The sequence below is a fragment of the Phaethon aethereus genome, assembly GCF_964289735.1.
Source record: "Phaethon aethereus genome assembly, chromosome: 26".
Classification (NCBI taxonomy): Eukaryota; Metazoa; Chordata; class Aves; order Phaethontiformes; family Phaethontidae; genus Phaethon; species Phaethon aethereus.
In genome coordinates, this window is record NC_138602.1 from 3,981,104 (window position 1) to 4,000,872 (window position 19,769).

At 41.4% G+C, this 19,769-nt stretch overlaps 1 protein-coding gene across 1 annotated transcript in view; it reads right to left on the reverse strand.

Annotated features, from left to right (window-relative positions):
• Positions 1-19,769, reverse strand: part of CPAMD8 (C3 and PZP like alpha-2-macroglobulin domain containing 8) — a gene marked incomplete at its 3' end in the record, with an annotated part of 54,255 nt that overhangs the window by 5,281 nt on the left and 29,205 nt on the right. The window contains exons 27-41 of the mRNA XM_082011086.1: positions 19,300-19,381; positions 17,596-17,752; positions 17,064-17,138; positions 14,861-15,026; positions 14,222-14,308; positions 13,193-13,329; positions 12,660-12,815; positions 12,194-12,256; positions 11,571-11,809; positions 8,239-8,326; positions 2,718-2,792; positions 1,907-2,012; positions 1,706-1,816; positions 811-1,023; positions 41-115 (exon numbers count right to left, since the gene is read on the reverse strand). Coding sequence (XP_081867212.1) covers positions 41-115; positions 811-1,023; positions 1,706-1,816; positions 1,907-2,012; positions 2,718-2,792; positions 8,239-8,326; positions 11,571-11,809; positions 12,194-12,256; positions 12,660-12,815; positions 13,193-13,329; positions 14,222-14,308; positions 14,861-15,026; positions 17,064-17,138; positions 17,596-17,752; positions 19,300-19,381 — 1,830 coding nt within the window. The remainder of the gene's footprint in view (positions 1-40; positions 116-810; positions 1,024-1,705; positions 1,817-1,906; positions 2,013-2,717; positions 2,793-8,238; positions 8,327-11,570; positions 11,810-12,193; positions 12,257-12,659; positions 12,816-13,192; positions 13,330-14,221; positions 14,309-14,860; positions 15,027-17,063; positions 17,139-17,595; positions 17,753-19,299; positions 19,382-19,769) is intronic.

The following is a 19,769-nucleotide window of genomic DNA, read 5'->3' on the forward strand; positions in this document are numbered from 1 at the left end:
AAGAAAAATGCCTCGGATAAATGCAAAGGTATGATATTACCTGCTGGAGTTTGTTGAACACTGGGTTGCTCAACTGTGTGGGAGTGTGTCTCCCTTTCTTCTGGCAAATTCTTGGCTGTAAATAAATAGAAAAATAAATGCATTGGTCATAAGATTTGTTAATGAAGCTCTAGAAAATGTTTGCATTTCCAGAGATGGCATACTCGGTTCACTGAGCTACTACACCGCACATCTTGAAAGCCCAGGCAGAATCTCCAAAGAAAGTTACATTTCATGGATGTCATTTTTATCTAGGATTATTCACTTCACATAAAACAGTATCACTGATTTTCTCTGAAGTACATTCTGATTGGTAAAACATATTAACGAGAACAGAAAACCAGTTATTCTGAGCTAAGCAGGAAGGTAGCTGCTCTTACAGCAAAATAATACATAGGAGGTTTTGAATTCTCCTCTTTTCCCTACCACACATATCACAGAATCACAGAATCACTAGGTTGGAAAGGACCTTCAAGATCATCAAGTCCAACCGTTAATCCAGCGCCACCATGTCCCCTAAACCATGTCCTGAAGCGCCACATCCACACATTTTTTGAACACTTCCAGAGATGGCAACTCCACCACCTCCCTGGGCAGCCTGTGCCAATGCCTGACCACTCTCTCAGTGAAGAAATTTTTCGTAATATCCAATCTAAACCTCCCCTGGCGCAACTTGAGGAAATTATTGATATAATTATCATTTCCGTAGACGAGGATTTGTAGTGTTCTGCAACTAGATCAGAACAGAAAAGGGAACTGAATGAAACTTACAGGCAGAACATTGAGACATGGGCATCTGTTCTATCCTTGTATTATTCCTGCACGATGCTACTTCCATCTGGCAATGGTTCGGGTAAATTTGTCCATCTGATCCACATACAGGTTCCCCGTCATAGCCACAGTCTCGTGAACACAGGCACTGCTCAAAATACTCATCCTCCAAGCAGCCAAAAATGTTATTGCATGGTCCAGAGTGAACAAAGCCTGAAAAGTAAACAAAAACATCCAAAGCAATATTTTTGCACAGCATGGGGAAGGGAAAGATCAGGTGGCAATTTTCTTCTGTTTTTCTGATGTGAGTTTTCATGTTGAAGTCCCTAAGACTTCTCATAGGAATTCACAAACTTGGTAGAATAAAAAGCTCTGGGAATAAAGTCGTCTTTCTGAAAGAACCATATTGCAGCAGATTCCAGACGTAGGATAATGCAACTATTTTGTATGACATAGAAGAGAGAAAGGAACATATAGTTTCTGGGGAAAGTTATTCCTTTCCCTGATGCATGAAATTATTCAATCTTCTACAGTTAATTGTGGAACTCTATAGCAAGATGTTTTAGAAAAAGAAAATCAAACTGCATTTTAAAGAGTTTTTACCTTTACGTTTATTAACATATCTCACATTGTGCAGGTTCTTCCAGAATGATACATCTTATCTTGTCTCTGAAGCAAATAATAGTCACTTTAGTGACCAAAGAGCAGACTACATTGGTCTGTTTGGCTGACACAAGTTTAATACTGCTACCCCACAAACCTTTGTAAAACTTTTACTAACACAGGTAGTGAAATAGAGCATTTTTCTAAATATAATTTTGAGTTCTGAACTCCTGGACAGTATGTCTGTGGTCTCCATTTTCCAAAAAATCTGCTTGGCTTTGGTGTAACTTACCAACCCATTGGCTAGCTGAGCTTTCCACCTCATTGCATGTTGGCCCATCACAGAGCTCCCGAGCCAAGGGACTGTTTTCACTCACGTTGTAGAAACGAGTTGCTTCAAAAGCTGCAGGCCAGCAAGAATGAGAAATCACAAGTGAGCCTTATGCCTAGAGCTCTAATGCTGGCAAAAAATCAAAGAAAAACAGGCACATACCTGGCTCATAGTAATCATACACTTTGATAGGAACAGGAGCTGTTTTCCCAACTATATGCTCTCTGAAAGCTTGAAACTTTACACAGGTCATGCATTGGCTAGGAATCTGTATGAAATGATGAAAGACTCATTATAACAAAAGCTGCTTTAAGTGAAGATAGAGACAAATAATGCCCCTAATGTAACATGCTGCACTGGACACTCGGGGAGAATGAAGATGCCTCTGATATTAGGTATAGAGACAAAGACAATTAAGGAAAGCCAAACAGGATGAATTAAAACATGATACTTCGCTGGCCTTTAAAGCTCATACTTGCCATACAACAATGGCAAACCTGAAACGCAAGCTGTTTTCCCTGGCCTACCTAACACCACTCCCGTCACCAGTCAGCTTGCTAATGCAACTAGCTAACAATTTACTGCTGATGACCAAGCCAACAGAGATCTCATCTTCCACTCCCACGTACGTGCTGCGAGATCTAAGTTGGACTGCATTTTTACTCCATCCTTTTAGCAATTCTAATTGTACCCAAAAGAGAGGTTATTTTAAGGCAAAAACTAAGCGATACCTGCCCAGAAATTCTATATGAGCTGAAACTATTCACCTGCCTCTATTACGCTTTGGTTTCCAACCAAAACCACAACACCTACCTGCCTCAAAAGAGGCTCAGGAACTGGCCAGTTAAAGCTGCATGGTACTCCTCATCTGTGAGGGACCATCACATCAATACACTGTACCTACGGCATAGGATCCACTGGTCATTTGCCCGTCATTGAAAAGCAACATAATTATAAGAAACAAAGTCATTACCTCATCAAAATAAAAAAGGACTTTTCTTCCATCCACTTCATATCTTTTTAATCCAATTTGCTTGTTCATCAATAACTGGGGAAAAAAATGAACATGCTTAGTTTCCTCTCATTTTATAGAAAACAGGTTGAAATTAGAGAATAAGAGAGATTTTAGACTGCTTAGAAAACTGATCGGACACTAAACCCCGGGGATTTCTTCTGGAAAAATATGTATCAGAGAGGGGAAATGCAAAGAGGATTGCAGTTGCTGTCATACAACTGAGGAAAAGGCCATCGGTCTTTTTTTCTGTGGCCTGATGAGGAATGCTTGTAAGGTGCGTAATGCTGAGGGTTCCTCCTGGTCCCTGGTACATTTATCTCCTTCAGACTATGCCTGACGTATCACCCATAACCTAACTGAATGGCTCCCTGATTGTTTTCAGTACCAAGGCTCAAGCAAGACCTCAGAGACCCCGAAACACTCGATAGTCTCTTATTTACACTCCTTCAGACCACCAGGGAATTACGCTGCTGGATCGCACCGCGTATTAAAGGTCCCCTTCTCCCACCAGCTGAAAAATCCAAAACATTCTTCTGCCAGGAAAATTAATCCTTACATTTGAAAAGAGCAGCTATTTGAAAGAGCCCGAGGCATCCTCCCGTTTGACAAATGGGGTCAGGCCAGGCCTCTGCTACTCATCTTCCCTCCCTCTGAGGCCCAGGGATTTGTAATTTGCATTGTACCAGTCAGGCCCACAGACTACCTCTTCTGATGCTTTTTATTTATTGGGATGATCTGCATATCTGAGGAGTATCAAAACACGATCTAAGAGTAATTCCCACGTCTGGGGTGGTACTGCCCCTAATCTACCCCAGCCCTTTGTAAAAAAGCTCTAGCTCATCTCCTCGTGCTGACTGCAGGTCTGTATGATGATGATGATGATGGTCTTCAGAGGAAAGTGCAAGAGCCCTTGTTTATGGAATTACTGCACCACCTCAAAGAAACCAGTAACTATCTCCCTGGTACGGAACGCTAATGAATCGCAGCCAAAACAGAAATGCCTTCAATCCGATATAATTCTATACAGTTTTATTTTAAAATTTCAAAAGGAGTTAGTCCTATGATTTCCATATTTGGAATACTAACTTCTCAGTATTATAACGACTGTCATGTTCCACAGATTTGATCAGTTGATTGGTCATTACTGTTTTGAGAAATTGTATTCAGAACACATCTATCGTAAAAAAACCATTTAATCCAGAAGCTGGGGAGAATGATGGTCTGTGGAAGAGGACTCGTGTTTTAATCCCAGTTTGGGGAGTGGAATAAGGGCCAGAGCAGATACTTTAATTCCATTCTCTAAACTGTCCTATTACTTTAACCTCTCCGTTAGACAATCCCTTTTGTGACATAGGGATAAAATTTCCTTGGCTTTTTTTTTTTCCCCCCTCCATGTTCCTAAGTTATTTTGAGATCTTAGAATGAAAACTCTGTGGAAAGGAGAACAAAGCATTATTATTATGCATTAGCAATGACATGAAGCAAAAAGCGTTTCTACTGAAATTTGCCCAAACCTGCTACCAACAGCTTTAACTGAATTTCTTCAGCATGGTGCTTCTAGTTGTAAAACCTTGCACACAGCTTCCTGCTATTACAGTAACAAGCAAAGGAACATGTGTTTAAGTCCCACACAATATGGAAAGGGCCAATTTAATTTGTCCTTATAATTTTAGGGTCCTGATGGCGGCTGTTATTACTCAGCAGTAGATGGCTGCAGACAGTCCTTTTATGAGGGCTTGGAGAGGCTGGCGCCACCGGGAAATGCTCAGCTCAGCTAAAGTTGCATTTTTCTGGTAAAGCTTGACATATACCAGCCTGTGGTGACCTCCCGACCTTGTCGACACCCAGCATTATTAGAAGGATTTGTGGCTGCGCAGCCAGGGGGGCTGCCCTCAACGTGCAACAGAGCATTCATTAACCATCGCTGCCCCGGAGCTGCGCACACTGCTCCCTTGTGAGGGCAAGCAGCAACCAAGGAAATCTGATTTACAGCCCTGCCCCTCCTCAGCGGCAGGAGAGGGAAACGGCTGGGGTAACAAGAAATGCAGCAGTGGGAATGACGGGGCTCTGCCGAAGGTGGTGTCCAAAATACAAGACAAAACTAGTACTGGGTCTTCAGCGGTAGAACTTCATTTTTGTCAGCATGATTTGGATATGTATTTGATAGCCCTGAATAAGTCAAAGGGGTTGTATCTGCATCTTCACAGCCTACCTATATATATATATATATGCGCTTGAGTTTTGTCCCCACAATTCATTTTTACAGATGCAAAGGGTTTCTGCAATAAGAAAGATTGAATTCAGCTCTTCAAGGGGAACATTTCCCCTCGAAGATACAATACCCTTCCCAATTTAGCAAAATGCCCTACTGCACAACAGAAGTAATTCTATTCTGGTTATGGAAATGGACTGCCCAGTACTAAATCCCAAGTGCAGTACCCTTCTCTCCAAATCGAGGCATCCAACTATACAGTGTTTTGCCCAAAGAACTTTCAAAACGGTGGGTTTTGAACGAGCTCTTTCGTATCTGACAAGCACTGAAGAATTATGCACTGCATGAAGTACCTCACATCTTCTGAGATTTGCAAGGACTTAACTCAGATCAGCTCTGCGCTGATCTGAGAGCTCAGCCTTCCCAGTTAAGAAAGAGAATCAGCTCCTTTTCCTATTAAGGAGAAAAGAAAACAAATCATCTGCTATTCTATGCCCAGAGACCCCAACAGACGGGGCTACACTGGGACTCTGTTGCTTCTCTACCCTTAGACGTAGGAACATGAAATTCAGACAAATGGGAAGATGGCACAAGGGAAAGCACAACCACTTCATTTGCTTAGTGCTAGAGAAAGCCTCATGTGCTGGCGAGCTCATTCAGCACTGAAAAAATAACTTGTAGGTAGCAGAGCAGCTTGCTTTTACCCTCTGACTGCTTCCATCCAGGCCAGGTATGGGGGATACGACAGAACAGAGGAAGGGTACGAAGCTGATACATGACGCTTCTCAGACACTGAGGCATCTGACACAGGCAGTGTGGGTAAATCCCCCTGTTTCTCTGCTCTAGTTTCCACATGCCAGTGTTTGTTTCTGATTTAAGAGTGCTGACCAGCACCTGGTCAAGGAGCTAGCAGTACTTGAGGCCCCAGCGAGACAGCACTGAATGTGACAGAAGATCTTCTGAAGCCATGAGAAATCAAACATCAGAGGCAGGCAGGTGTCACAGAGCTCAAGGATTATGGCAACACACTAGAAAATGAGAGAGAATAAGAGGCACTGCAAACAAAAGTGTTTTGAAATGTTTTACAGCTAGTTCATCGGGGAGCCAGAATCAGAGTTTCCTTGCAGAGTGTATATCCTAATGTTAATCATATATTCACAGTTGTCTTAAGTGTTTCCTCTACTTTGAAAATGTACAACATGCCCTGAGCACAGGTTAGTGTAAACTGTCAGCACAGCACAAGAGCAGATTGCTGCATGTAGCAGCCGTTTAGTAGTAACTAAATACAGAAGAAGCATCTTTGGTTTACAGGTCTTTATCTGGGACACTTGCCTGGCCCAGCCATGAAAACAAGCATCAAGCCAGAGCACAGTCTTGGCAAAAAGGAAAAAGAGTTCAGGGACTGAAGTGACAGAACCTATTGCAGTCCCTTGAAACACACGAGCTTATGGGACTTTCTCATGACTCTCAGCCTAGAAACTCTTAATTCTGTCCCCTGCTGAAACCGGCAAAGGAGATGTTCGCTCAGTACAGCCTGGACATTGGGAGCTCCTATTTCTGTAATTTCTGCTTAGCTTGTTTCAGGAAAAATAAGGAGTACAAGGCTTTGTTACTTAACCAATTTTCTGTTCTTCTGTAATGAAAACCCTTTGCACTCTTTGTTTCAACCCTTTCCCTCCCTTTAGTCCTCCTTTTCCTCTGCTGATAAAACATTCCATGGGTTTAACACCATAAAGATATCCTGTTGTTCTCCTCCTATCTCGTTTTGAGTTCTCTGGTCCTAAGCCAGGTTTCCATCCATATTTTTTCTGCCATTATTTACATAAATTACTGTGAAAGAGAACTTACTTGAAAGCAGTACAAACGACTGTCACTCTAGCAACCTTCAGCAGGAGGAGATAAAATAGTATCCAAACCCACTACAGGCCCCCTCACCTAATTTTCCTCCCTTCTCTTACCACAGGGATACTGGAGACCTCCTGCTGCTAGTCTTGCCTCATCTGAATAGCCATAGTTGTTTGTTGCACCATTTGTTGCATGTGACAGAGAATATCACACTCCAAGGTCAACAGGCAAATAAGAATTGATGCATTTTTCATGCATGCATTTGAAAACAGAATTCTTAACATGCCGCTAGTGAACAGATATAAAATAACTTTGATATTTCTTTTTACACGAGTAATTTCATATCTTATCAACACACATCTCTGTACAAAAGTATTCCAGCACAGCTCCCTAATACTGGAAGGATGCAATTCTCTTCTCAGGGACTAATACACAAGTTTCTCTGGCTTCAATGACAGCCCAGGAGACTATCTGACAGCAGATTTTGACATGGATTGTAAGCCTCTGAACATATTGGTCTCATTTGCTCCAAGAAAATGCAATGGTGTTTATATTATAAATTAGCCAAATCAAGTGAAATCCTAGAGAAGACAAAGCAATGTGCACTTTTCCTTGAATTAGGATGTCAAATTAAACTGCCTGGTCTTCACTACGATTCTGCTTTAAAATTCTTTCCCCGAACCCCTCCTCCCCCTAGGATAATGATGATAAAGCTATTAACAGAAGAAATCTTTTGGAAGCAAAACACTTTCAAGCTCTTTACCAGTTCTCAAGGATGCAAGGATTTTACACCTCTTTAGTTACATAGTCCTTAAAAACCTCTATTTGCAGCGTAAAAAACACCAGTGGATACACTGTAATGCTTCCATAAAATAGAAAGGAAAGCTAAAGATTACAGTTCATCTCCCCTAGAGGGCTGGCTGGGTAAGAGGCACATTCTGTCCACCTCAGTTTGGCTTGCAATAAACATGATGTTCTCCCAGAAGTGGGGGGGGGGGGGGGAAGGCAAAAAATTCCAAGACAGAGAGCCTCCAAAGAAATGGAATCCAGATGTTGGAGATAACACAGCCCACTAAGAAGCCATAAACAGCTCCTGTTAGAGCACATTTTCACTTCAGCATTTCCAAATGGGTCTCATTTAATTACTGTGCACTGTGCTCAGTAATAAACCTTCATTTGGCCATGTTGGGTAAATTTGTTTTTCTTGCTCAGAACATCTGTTTACTCATTTCAGATAAATATTTTTTGACAAGTGAAATCTCCTTGTCCCCCCACCCGCCCTTTTAATTGTGTCTTCTTGGACAGTGATGTAACATCCAATGCCATTTGCTTCCTATTGCTCCCCAAAGGGAATCCCTGCTAATTAGAGCGCCAGGTCCTGGCCCAAGATCATGCCTTGCCACTCTCATTATAGCATCTTACCTGCTCTAGGCTCTCAATATCTGCACGAAACCCTGAGAACAACGGCACTTCCAAGACAGCCATGTTAGAAGATCCAGAGTGCAGCCATCTACCCATGAGAACAAAAAGAGAGAAAGAATGAAAACAAACTCAGGATCCAGGATAACAAATGGTACATGGACAACTCAGGATGGAGAACAATTGAAACAAACTTCAGAGGAAAAACAAAATAAAAGGATCTACTACTCTTTGAAGGACTTGTTGAAAGCCACAGTCTACTTGGCTTTACAAAATCCTCTTTTCTGCTTTGATCCAACAAAAATTACGCACAACTTAGAGGGCAGAGATGTAGGAGATGTCCAGACAAGTGGAGGCAGAAAAGCAGAAGGAAGACTGTAGTCTCCTGTGGGGCTGCTTGCCTCATTTTTCAATTAGTCACTGACAAAATGCACTTGGTAAAAAGGAATAACCCCTTGGAGTAGAAGAAACTTCTGTTCTTTCCTAAGTGGAGGGCTGTAAATGGATTGTGGTGTAAGAGGAATGTTACTTCCCAACACACCAGGCCGAGTTGTTCAACCCTGGGGTTTCATAAATCGCCATTTCCCTCCAGCATCTAATTGACACTGAGAAAAGTGTCTTTGCTAATGAGTCAGCAAGCTCACTCTCTAGTAACTAGTGTTAAAGAATTCACTGCCTATATTGTCCTCTATAATATCAATGGAGACTCCAAAAAACCACTGAAATTCAGAGTTGTTACTGGTGGAGTGTGCATTAAAAAAAAAAAACACACAGAGAGGGGTGGAGAGAAACTTCATTTGGGCCATTGCAAAAGATTTAAATTTCTTGCAGCATGGCAGAAGAGTTGACACTGTAACAAAGCAGCACCTGCTAATTCCAGAACAATGTTCTCTTTTCTCTGCATTCACATATAGTCAGCTCTAAACTATCCCTCCTTGGCAGCTTACCTGTTTGCTGTTTAGTTGCACCACAAAGAAAATGAGCTTGGACCCAGGAGGGCTTATTAGTTCATGCCCAGCACTGAGAAAACATAGTACGCAGCTTCCAGGAACGAATTTGCCAGATCTGAACCGTCTCCTGCAGGGCTACTTGGAGACCTCTGCAGCTTAGGGTGGGTGGGTGAGTTTGCCAAAGCTCTGCAGAGAGCCACCCTGGATGTAATGCCACACCCAAGCTCATACGCCCACAGTAGCATGAGACGGTCTGTGGACAGATCCAGTTGGCTCTGTGTGAGACAGTTCAGTCTTCCAGAGACATTAAGCCTTGTTAATCCTGATCTAACTCCATGCACCATGCTCCCTAAAAAAATCCTACAGTATCCCTTTACCTGCATTTTTCTCATTCTCTGTCATATATCACAGCCCTCTATTTCCCATACTGTTTTCTCCCTAACTCCTCAAAAGTGCCCCAAGGACTTCACTGAGCATGACAACACCTAAAACAATTACATTCTGAAGAACATCCCCAGCTCGAAATACTTCACTTGTCATCCTTGGATGCACTCCTCTACTCACATTGCCTAAATACGATGATGAAGGAGTTAAAAGAGCATCATTACAGGAAGAGGGGAGGAAAGGGAAGATTCCATTTGCTTTTGTTTTCTTTCCAAGCAATCAATCTTCTTGGACTGGGCTTCCTCTCAAATTTCTGTCTTTGCTCCAACAATTCCCAGGGCAGAAGTTTCAGAAATAACAACAGAAAGGTTGTGTTGATGCAGGGCAGCCTCCTTAGTTACAGGCATCTTCAAGGGACTGACAAGACTTTATAAACCTACCTCCCCAATACAAGCTGCAGTGCTTAGGCAGGAGGAGAAGGGGTTGAGAAAGTGATATTGTGTTATATACAGCCAGACTGACTCTAGCACTCTTTTGGATGGTGAGTTTGAGTTGCTCATCACAGGCTGCTGTTACTGGAGGGAGGAAGAATTCAACTAGGCCAAAAAATGCCTGGCCCAGGATTTCACAGGCTTGTGGCAATCAGTAATGCATCTGCCAGCAACGTGGCCACGTGAGCAAGGGGCAAGTGTGTTGAGAGAGATAATAAGATCTCATCTCTGCCTGGAGTCACTGGAACTGTTTTCAGGACTGTAGTCACTGTATGGTGCTGCCTCTGCAGGAACCTGGTAGGGGAGTGAAAGTTTTCCATTTCCATGAATTGCATCTGAGCCGTTCACTTTACTTCTGCTGTTCGAGTTCAGTGAAGCTGTAGCCCCATCACCTGCCATACTCCTGGTCACAAATATGCAGATTAGTTATGAATTTCTTGGGAACAGTTTCTTCTATTTTACAGCAGGACGCTGTAAGCCCTCCTTATTTACTTTAGTTGTGGCTTTCCCTTGCTTGGGCCAACTTTCAAGCAACCTCCTTAAAAATCAAAACATTTTGTGAAGATATCAGCAACTCCTGATAACTGCAGCAGTATTAACATGTTTAAGCAAAACATGTAAGTGGATTGAACACAGGTCAGAAACTATTCTTGCTGCTGCTTGTCTATAGGCAAGCTGTTTTCTCTTAATATCTTGAGTTTCCCAATCTATAAAATGAGACGGAACTGCTAGTGTCTTTGCAAAGTGCTTTGAGAGCTAGGAATGAAACTTCTGGAGATTTAGTATCATGCCAACTTTAAAAATTATTTTGAATTTCTTTATATGGAACAAGGAGATAAGCTACGAGCTTTAGAGAGCTTACTAACAAATATTGGCCTATATCATGCCTTTACCATAGATACCAAATTCATGCCATGGCAACAAGCATCTTCTCTTAGGTCTTTGGTATCCAAAACTGAAGAATAAGCAACTCAAACATTGAAGTCAATAATATTTATAAAACTATCGACACATTTAAGATATTAGTTAACTGGCTGAAATTACCTAGCTCTTTCAGGCTTTTAAGGAAAGCCTGTTACTTAAGACCTAGAAAATAATCCAGAACTACTTCTTTTCCTCATGATACAAGCAAATGACATTCAATTTGTCATCTTCAGGGTTTGGAATGCAGTAATGAAACTTGATGATAAAAACCCAAGGTGTTGCCCTCTTAGCAAATTTTGTTCTTGTTTCTCTACCTTTGACATACACTTAGCACTAAAATTAATGCCAGCAGACAATGCTCGTGAATATCTATGCAGTAACTCTGTCCTACAACCCATAATTATGGTTGAAATTCTGCATTCTCCATGTGTGGTGTTCTATTTTACACTGAGATACAGACAGTGCAGCAAGAAAGAATTTGGTACCTTTCCTGTATCAATGAATGTATCAGTATAGATGTGCTGATCAGCAAACTAGATGGTCTCTGAGATACAGGCAGGGCATGATGCAGATTGGCATTTCCTACCTAGTGCACGTCTCCAGTATGACTTTGTATTCCCGATGGTCCTGATCTGAAGCTGGGTCATCATCATCCACCAGTGTCCTCTCTCTGTGCAGGGCTTCAGAGCGATTCTCATCTGGAGAGACAGACCGCAGGAGATTTGGAGTTTGAAGATGCTGCTCTGACTTTGGCTCCTTGAGGTTAACCAGGAGCTGGAAAGCTGGTTTGGCAATCGGATCAGGAACGTTGTAAGTGACATCAATCTGCAGCAGAAAGGCAGGTAAAAATGAAACAAAAAAAGAGTCAGGGCAGCTTATTAGATCCCAGTGTTTCATTGCATCTACAAACGTTGCCCAAAGACCAGCATAAACACCAGATTTCTTCAGAGAGAGGCAATCGGCAGGCATAGAGGCAACAGAGGCTTTGCAACACAGTTATATATAGATAAAGGTATACCAGAGCAAATTCACCCTAGTACAACCACACTTCTATGAATGAAAGCAATACCATGCTATACAACTACTTTGAGAAAAATTCAAAGTGTAACTCCTCCCTCATAGCAAACTGGGATTAAACAGGTAGCAAACAGACTGTGAGTTTAGAGATCACCTGCTCATGTACTTTCTCCAGTCCCATGGAAACCTTACCTGCATCAGACAGCAGCCTTCACCTTTGGCACTCACAAACAGCCCCGTTGGAATACTGGGGATCTGGGGAGAATCCACAGTTAAGACACAGGCAAGACATGGCACTCAGAATGGAAACGAATATCAATTTTAGCTTTATTCTGCACAAAATATCTTTCTGGTTATAAAGGAGACCGCAGAAGTGAAGTGATGAAGCTTATTCTTTTTAGCCACCTGCATTTAACAATGGTAGAAACAAGCAGCAGCCCAAAATAAGCACCAAGCATTAGTTAGGGCAAAAAATGCCTTTAACTTTGAGTCCTGCCTCCTTCACACCAGGACCCAGCCATAAAACACCATAAAGTCCTAAGACCTCAGTGCTTAGCTTGTGCTTTTACCATTACTGAACTTACCTGAGTTGTCATTCAGAACCCAGCTCACAGGGATCGCTTTAAAAACTTGGCTACATAAATACAAAACCACCTACCACTGCAGTCTGGAGGACTTTTTTATTCATCTTGTTAAGCTCAAATGTCTCCTGGTAGTCTAGATTAGTAGAAGCCAAGGAAATGGTAAGGTTGACTCCTCCAACATAGGACAGGATAGCATATTCAGCCAGAGCCTGCAGGGCTACACATGTGTCCTAGGGATCAGAAGAGGTAAAGATCAGAATAGTGAAGAATACAGGAGCATAGTAAACTTACAAACAAGCACTGTGCTGTACAGTCATCAGCTTCTGGTAGCAGAATCTTCCCTATTAATTCGGATAGCAAAAGAAATATCAGGTTTCGTTCACTTTTGCTGTCAAAGCCATCTGTAAGGACAAAGTCTAGGTTCCTTTCAAATTATCAGTCCAAGAGGGAAGCAGTAAAGAGCACTGGAAATTTTTTTTTTCTTACCAGAACACAGACAGTTTCTGTTCAGACTCTAGCTAGAAACTCTCCATTGACCATGCCTGAATCAATTGATTTCCACAATTGATTATGCATGCATTGAAGCTACTTTTTTCAGACAGCCCACCTGAGTAGATGAGAATCCTCCAAGTGCATTCCTTTGCTGTGAAAGCCATTTTACTACTGGGAGTGCAGAAGCCACGTCTCCTAGGAGTGTGTACGTCAAAAGGGCATAAGATGTCATTTCCACTTCTGCTGAAACAACTAAAAGAGAGGAGGAAGTGGAAAATAAAAAAAAAAAAAATCAAATACCATCTATAAGTGAGAATCTGGGCAGGTCTCAAGATAGTTGCACGGATATTCATTAACTGAAAAAAAAAAAAGATTCTGTAGAAGTAAACACAGGAAGAGAAAAATGGAGTTAAAAGATGTCTGCACCCAAGATGCGTCATCTTCCAAAGATATCTCTGCTTCCAACATAAGCTCTTTCCTTCACACAATAGATAACCTTCTTTCTACTTGATTGTGTCCCACTCCAGCTCTACTTTGCTGCTGCCCCTACTGTATTCCTCTCCTAGAGATTTTCATAGATCCCTCCTGAACATGGGTGCACCTACATCCTATTAGAAAAGTCAATGGCTTTAAGTGACTTGAAAATTATAGCATCATTCACTGTTGTGGCTTTGATAGTTAAAGTCTAGGAAATCAGCTGAAATGTCAGTGACTGCCAATAAAAGCTGGCTGTACAAACCCTAGAACCATTTGAAAATAGAAAGCTAAACAGCTCTAAAATTAAATGCATTTGACTTGTCTCAGATTTCCATTTCAACTGATTCCTCCCTGCTGGAATCCCTTATGGCTTTCACTCTTCTGTATCACTCACTGTCTTTATAAAACTGGAGTAAAAAACGGTAAGATAGCTGGGGCTCAAAAGACAGTCCTGTCTTGACCACACCTAGCTGTCTCTCATTTGCTCTTAAGCAGCTCTTTCAGCACAGCATTACTTGCCTTTTATGAGCTCTCATTTCATCTGGACCCTGACTGACTGCTATTTTCAGAATACCTTCTATTGTATAAACAATTCACTAGAATACATGCAGTCAGTAGCCTGCTGTTGCAGCCCATTCTCTTATCTCTGTCTTTGCAGTACAAGTACCTGATTGAGAGAGACCATCATTAAATCCCATGAAGGTATCTTCATCAGCAACAAGAGTTCCCGTCAAGCTCCAGTGTGTAAAGCCATCTAGAAAAACAGAACAGTAGAATATCTACTGCAGGACTGCAGCTAAGCCCCTGTACATGGGAAGAATGAAATCCTAATTTTGCATTGACTCAAAGAACAAATTCATGCCCCGAACTGCACTGTCCCTCCTCCTTTTAGACAAGCATCCCCTGGGCAAGAGGCTCCCTTTTGCAATTACAAAGATGGCTCAATGTGACAAATTAGGTAATTCCTGGATTTTGGATTAAAATACATCATCAGGGAATGTGATCTGTTACAAGGCAAACTCTTTGTCATATCGACAGGAAGGGCACTGCAGAGCCTCTGGTACACTCGCCTTCTTCCAGCATTAGCTGCAGATGTGGAACTAAGGTACTCAGCCCTCCCTGCAGAGAATCAAGAAAACTCTTGCCTTACGAATTCAGACTGTGCCACGAGGAAGACCTCATCTCACAGGCTCTATCCTCTCCAGTAACTCAAATATATCATTCAAGTTGCAAGGGCTGTTTGCTTGTTCCCATAAGAGAATCGCCAGTTCAGGGACTTGCCAGATTGGACCCAGGAGCACAGTACCTTGTGTAATAGCCATGCTGTTCATTTTCCGCAGCGCCACAGCAGCGGAGGGACTGTGTAGCAGTGTCAGGGCATATGCAATCAAGGCAGTAGTGTAGGGGTCTTCTGCTGAATACAAGTTGGACTCTAAGAAGTGTTTTGCTTTGTCAACAGCTGTTTGTTCTTCCTATGTTTAGGGGAAAAAGCCCAGACATATTACCAGCCTCTATATCTCAGAAGTTAGAATCACTTTATTTCTCATCACTTTGTGTCCATTAAAAAAAAAAAAAAAACAAAAAACAGAACTAGGAAAGATACCGTTTGCTCTCTGCAGAATGACACTAACACTTTCCTTTCCTTAAGAAAAGCCATGCAACACAAATTAAAAAAAAAAAAAAGGAGCAAATAGCATAGCAAAAATGATCTAGTCTAACACTGAGACACATTTATCCCCCCTAAAGCTGAAGAAATTTCATGGGCCTTCAAGGCAGTAGATGAACAGAGCAGAAGCAAGCTCTCTACTGTATGTTTGATTGTGTTCCTGACACTCCGGAGCGTCTAGCAGACGCCAGAGGATAATAAAGGCCAAGGTTCCCAGGGGTCCCTGCAGCCAACAAAAATGTTTTATTAACTCCCTCAATGACCTCACCATGTAGGAACGTGGCTCTGATAATTTATAGAAACAATTTAATTGGACTTGATGTAATTTGGTTTCCTTTGATTTCCCTGTGGCACTAACCTTCCCCTTCCTCATTTCCTAGCTAACATCATTAGTAACACTTGCAAATCTCCTCTAGGAAAACCATTAGATCCACATAAACTGCACTTCCAGCAAATAAAAATGCTAAGGCTGTCTTGACACACAGCAGCCCAGAGGGAGCATCACATCACTCCTCAGAGGGGAGACACTGCTGACAGGGAGGCAGAAAGTTACTCTATGAGCACTGGAGGATGTTGGGTTTTGGTTTTTTGTTTTGTTTTTTAATTTTTAATAAGGTTGAAGGCCGCCTGCTCCAACAGGAACTGGAGGTTAAGGGGTATCTGCTTGCAGCGGCAGCATAGTCTCACTCTTCAAGCTCTCCAGAGATGCCACCAGAAGTGCTGAGATTATCCCAAAGTTTCTGAACAGATACTGCTGTTTGCACTGGCTGTTTCAAAGTCTCCACAAACTCACTGGGTTTTGCCTGAACGGGCAATTCTTTTGCCTGAGTACGGATCACCAAGACATGCTGCAACATTCACTACACCTCCTGTTTTAATCTTCCAGTTCTACATGTACAGACCTACTCACCCCCACCACTTTCCCTTGGCTGTTGAAGGGCAAGTGAAGAACTGTATTCATGACTTGCTCGGCGCACCTGCAAGTGGACATTCTTCCAGTCATTGTGGGAATGTTCAGCTGCCAGTTAGTGAGAATGTTTAACTATGATGTTATCCAAGCATCTCCATTCTAGTGAAATTGCATGCCAGCAAAAATACAACAGAGGAGAGGAGCACTGTTTTTACGGTGACTTTTAAGAAGGAATCTCTAAAATGCCAGTCATACTGGAAGTGATTTCTTTTTTTCTACTTCAAGAATTATGCAGTGGAATTGCATGTTCCTAAGTAACTATTCTTTTTTCTGTAGTATTCCTGTTCTGTCTCAGTACAAAGAGGAGAAACATTTTTCTCCAGAGTCCTCAATCCAGCAGATCATAGGAGTACAGCTCTCCAAAGATACTGTAATCTAATAGCAGTAGCATTTTGGCCACTGTAGCAAAGGCAGACCACAAAAGTTTTCTGGATCCCCGAAGCCTATGTGGCCCTAGTTAAACTGCTGTTAGCACTAAGATAGCTAGTTAAAGTTTTTTTTCAGTATATATAGGCAAGCTACCAGTATCTGCATAGGTTGCAATCACACCTTGAAATTACAAGGCAGAAAACATTTTTTGCAGGCATTTCTGTGAGAGGTTGGAGAATGGGGTTGCAGGGAAGAGCTTTGCTTTGGTAGAATAATCCTTGAGGTGATGGTTGAAGGATGGGAGATTACCCTGAATAACTTCAGAACAGATTCCTTAACTTTAGGATAATCTCAAGGCTTTCCAACAGCCTCTGTTACCTGGATGCTACCATCCTAGTGAGCACAGAACAGCAGTAGAATCAAGTTTAAAAAAAAAAAAAAAAAAAAAAAAAGAATTTTTAGAATATGTAGAACATGAGAGCTATTTTAACTAAGTTTTGTTACCTCAGAAGTTACACCTGTTTCCAGAAGAGATGCAACCACATAGGCTGTCAGGGAGATCTTACCATGGATTCCACCCTGGAGGGCAACAAACAGAAACCACTGGATGAAATCTCAAGAAAAGGACACCGGATAAAAAGACTCTTGAAGCAAGACAAAGAATATGTTATAAGAGAAGCCATGGTATCACAGAACTTCTTTTCCTTTGCACATAAGGAGTATGAAATTTAGGAACCCAAGCCAACATTGTAGCTTCCTTCCCCAGCAATAGCTTGAGAACACACTCAATGCACATAACTTTATACTCCGGGACACGATTCTGAAGTGACGTCTCGCTTGCCATTCTCATGGGACAGCACACAGATACGTTCTGATAGACTTTTTTTACCTGAATTTCTCCTAGTTCATCCTATACTATTCTAGCCTTGTAAGTGCAGTATTCATATTAGGCTTAGGGAAACTGCATCATTTCATGCTTTGATAATAACTTAAAAAATGCACTTATTGCATGATTTTGAGTCTGTGTAGTTTTTACCTGAATGTCCTTATTTAGTATCCTGCCCATAGCAGGAAAGGAACCGTCTTCTTTCTGATGCTGGATGATCCAGTCTTTGGCAGCTGTCAGTTCTTTTGGGTCAATGAAAATAAACCCACGAGACTGCGCAAAGGACTTGAGGACAAAAGCTGTTAGCCTATAAATAAAATTTATCATCTTTACTGAGAAAACAAATTCAGAATAACGTATCAGTAAGGGGAAAACAACATTCTTAGAAAGCACGAATGTTAAAGATCTTGTTGGGGAAACAGTAAATATTAAAAAAAAAAAAGTACATAAAAACACCTGAACATTGTCCAAACTTCTGGATAAGAGCAGGATTAAGGATCAACAAATTAAATTGACAAGCATAACTGGAAGATATATTTGGTTTAGTTATGACACACTCTGAAATTCAGTTCTCTTTTACAAGTGCTCATCTACTACCCAAATTATTTTAAATATAACAAAAGCTTTTAAATTAAGAATCAATATCCTTATAAATATGGAATTATTTGCAAAGAATAGAGAGGAGTCAATTTTTCAACTTTATTACTGTCTTAACTAAAAAAAATAAATAATCCAGACCCATTGATAAAGTCTGAGGCTGTGTTATACTTTACAGAGAATTAAGACTAAGAAAGCAACAGAAGTGTTTTTGGAATTCTAAACCTCTGACATACAACAAGTGTGAACTCTGGCCAGCTTTGGGAGATTGAATCATTCATTTACAAGGCTCTGAGGAATGGGAGGGTAGAAAGCATGATGCCTGGCAGGGGATTTTTCAAGTGTTAAGTAATTCTGTGTCACCATATTTTACATCTAGGGACTGGGAGATGCCAGATACAAGATAAAAGTTTACTATCTTAGAAACAGTGAGGCAGCAGCATCATAGAAGTGGTACTTCCCTTCAGATGAGTTCATGAAGAAAATGAGTTTAAAGCAAAATACAGAGCAGATGGAAAAGCCAAATGGCAGCGCAAGGAAATGAATGAAAACAAGAATCTACTACATCTGAGACATTATAGGCAACTAACAAGCTAATGTGATGTAACGTACAACCTTAAAAGCCATGGTTTCCTAAGGGGGACACTCGTGAGATGAGCTGATTTCTCAGTTTTATGATTTCTGGCTCATAGTGTTTGACACTGAAAGGTACTGCACTTCAATTCTCAGGGCATAAATCCACACCATTCCATTTCATCCATAAGGGCATATAAAGTACTTGGGAGAAAGACTTCTTCGGGGTTTTTTGGGTTAGTTTTGGTGTTTGGTTTTGTACCCTAGTAGAAGCCTCTGGCACTTCTAGGGACAGCAAGTGTCTCTGTACACGCCTCAGGTGAAGCTCCATTCCTTAGTGGAATTAGGTGCTTAAATGCCCCATACATTGTTACTCCAATTCCAGTAGACCAAATATGATCCTTACCTATAGCTTCTGTGCATAAAGCCTGGACATATTAGTAGATGTGACTACCTTAACTGCCCCTGAGTCTTGAAACGACTATAATACACCTACTAGTGTAGTATGAACACTCAGCAGCATTGAAACAGTAAGTATATAGTCATCGAGTATTATTTCTGTTCTCCACTGTGTGCGATACCACGATGGAAGCTGGAAAATTACTCTTCTTTCCTTGCCAATTGTGTATTTTTCCCATTTAGCAAACACTGAATTTTCTAACTCTTTTTTAAATAGCAACTCACCACATACTCCCTGAGGAATCCCTCTCGCCAAAAGCACTGTATGAACCATCTTGTCTCTTGTAGGTCAGCTGGCGCTGGTAGCCTGGAAGTCACAAAAGAATTGGGGGAGTCCAAAATCCTCACACAGAGAAAAACAAGAATTTAAAGTGAATGAAGACTCAGGCCATCTGGCACTAGTGTAAGGGATTCTGCTGCCCGAGGCAACCTCTTATTTTGCTGTGAGTGATAAAGCCAGCTCTGTGTACGTATGCTGTAGCTTATTCAGAAATCCATGCAGCCTAACATCTGTAAGGCTACAACTCCTGCATTTTGGCCAGCGGAAATGTTAAAAATTTGATACCCCTCTGAAAAGATGCAGTATTAAAAGAAAGAATTTTACTTAAGTATACAGCCATTCTCCTTCCATTTTACTGAAAGCACCATGCAGATGAAAAATTTTTTTCCTTCAATGATATAACTGGATTCAGACT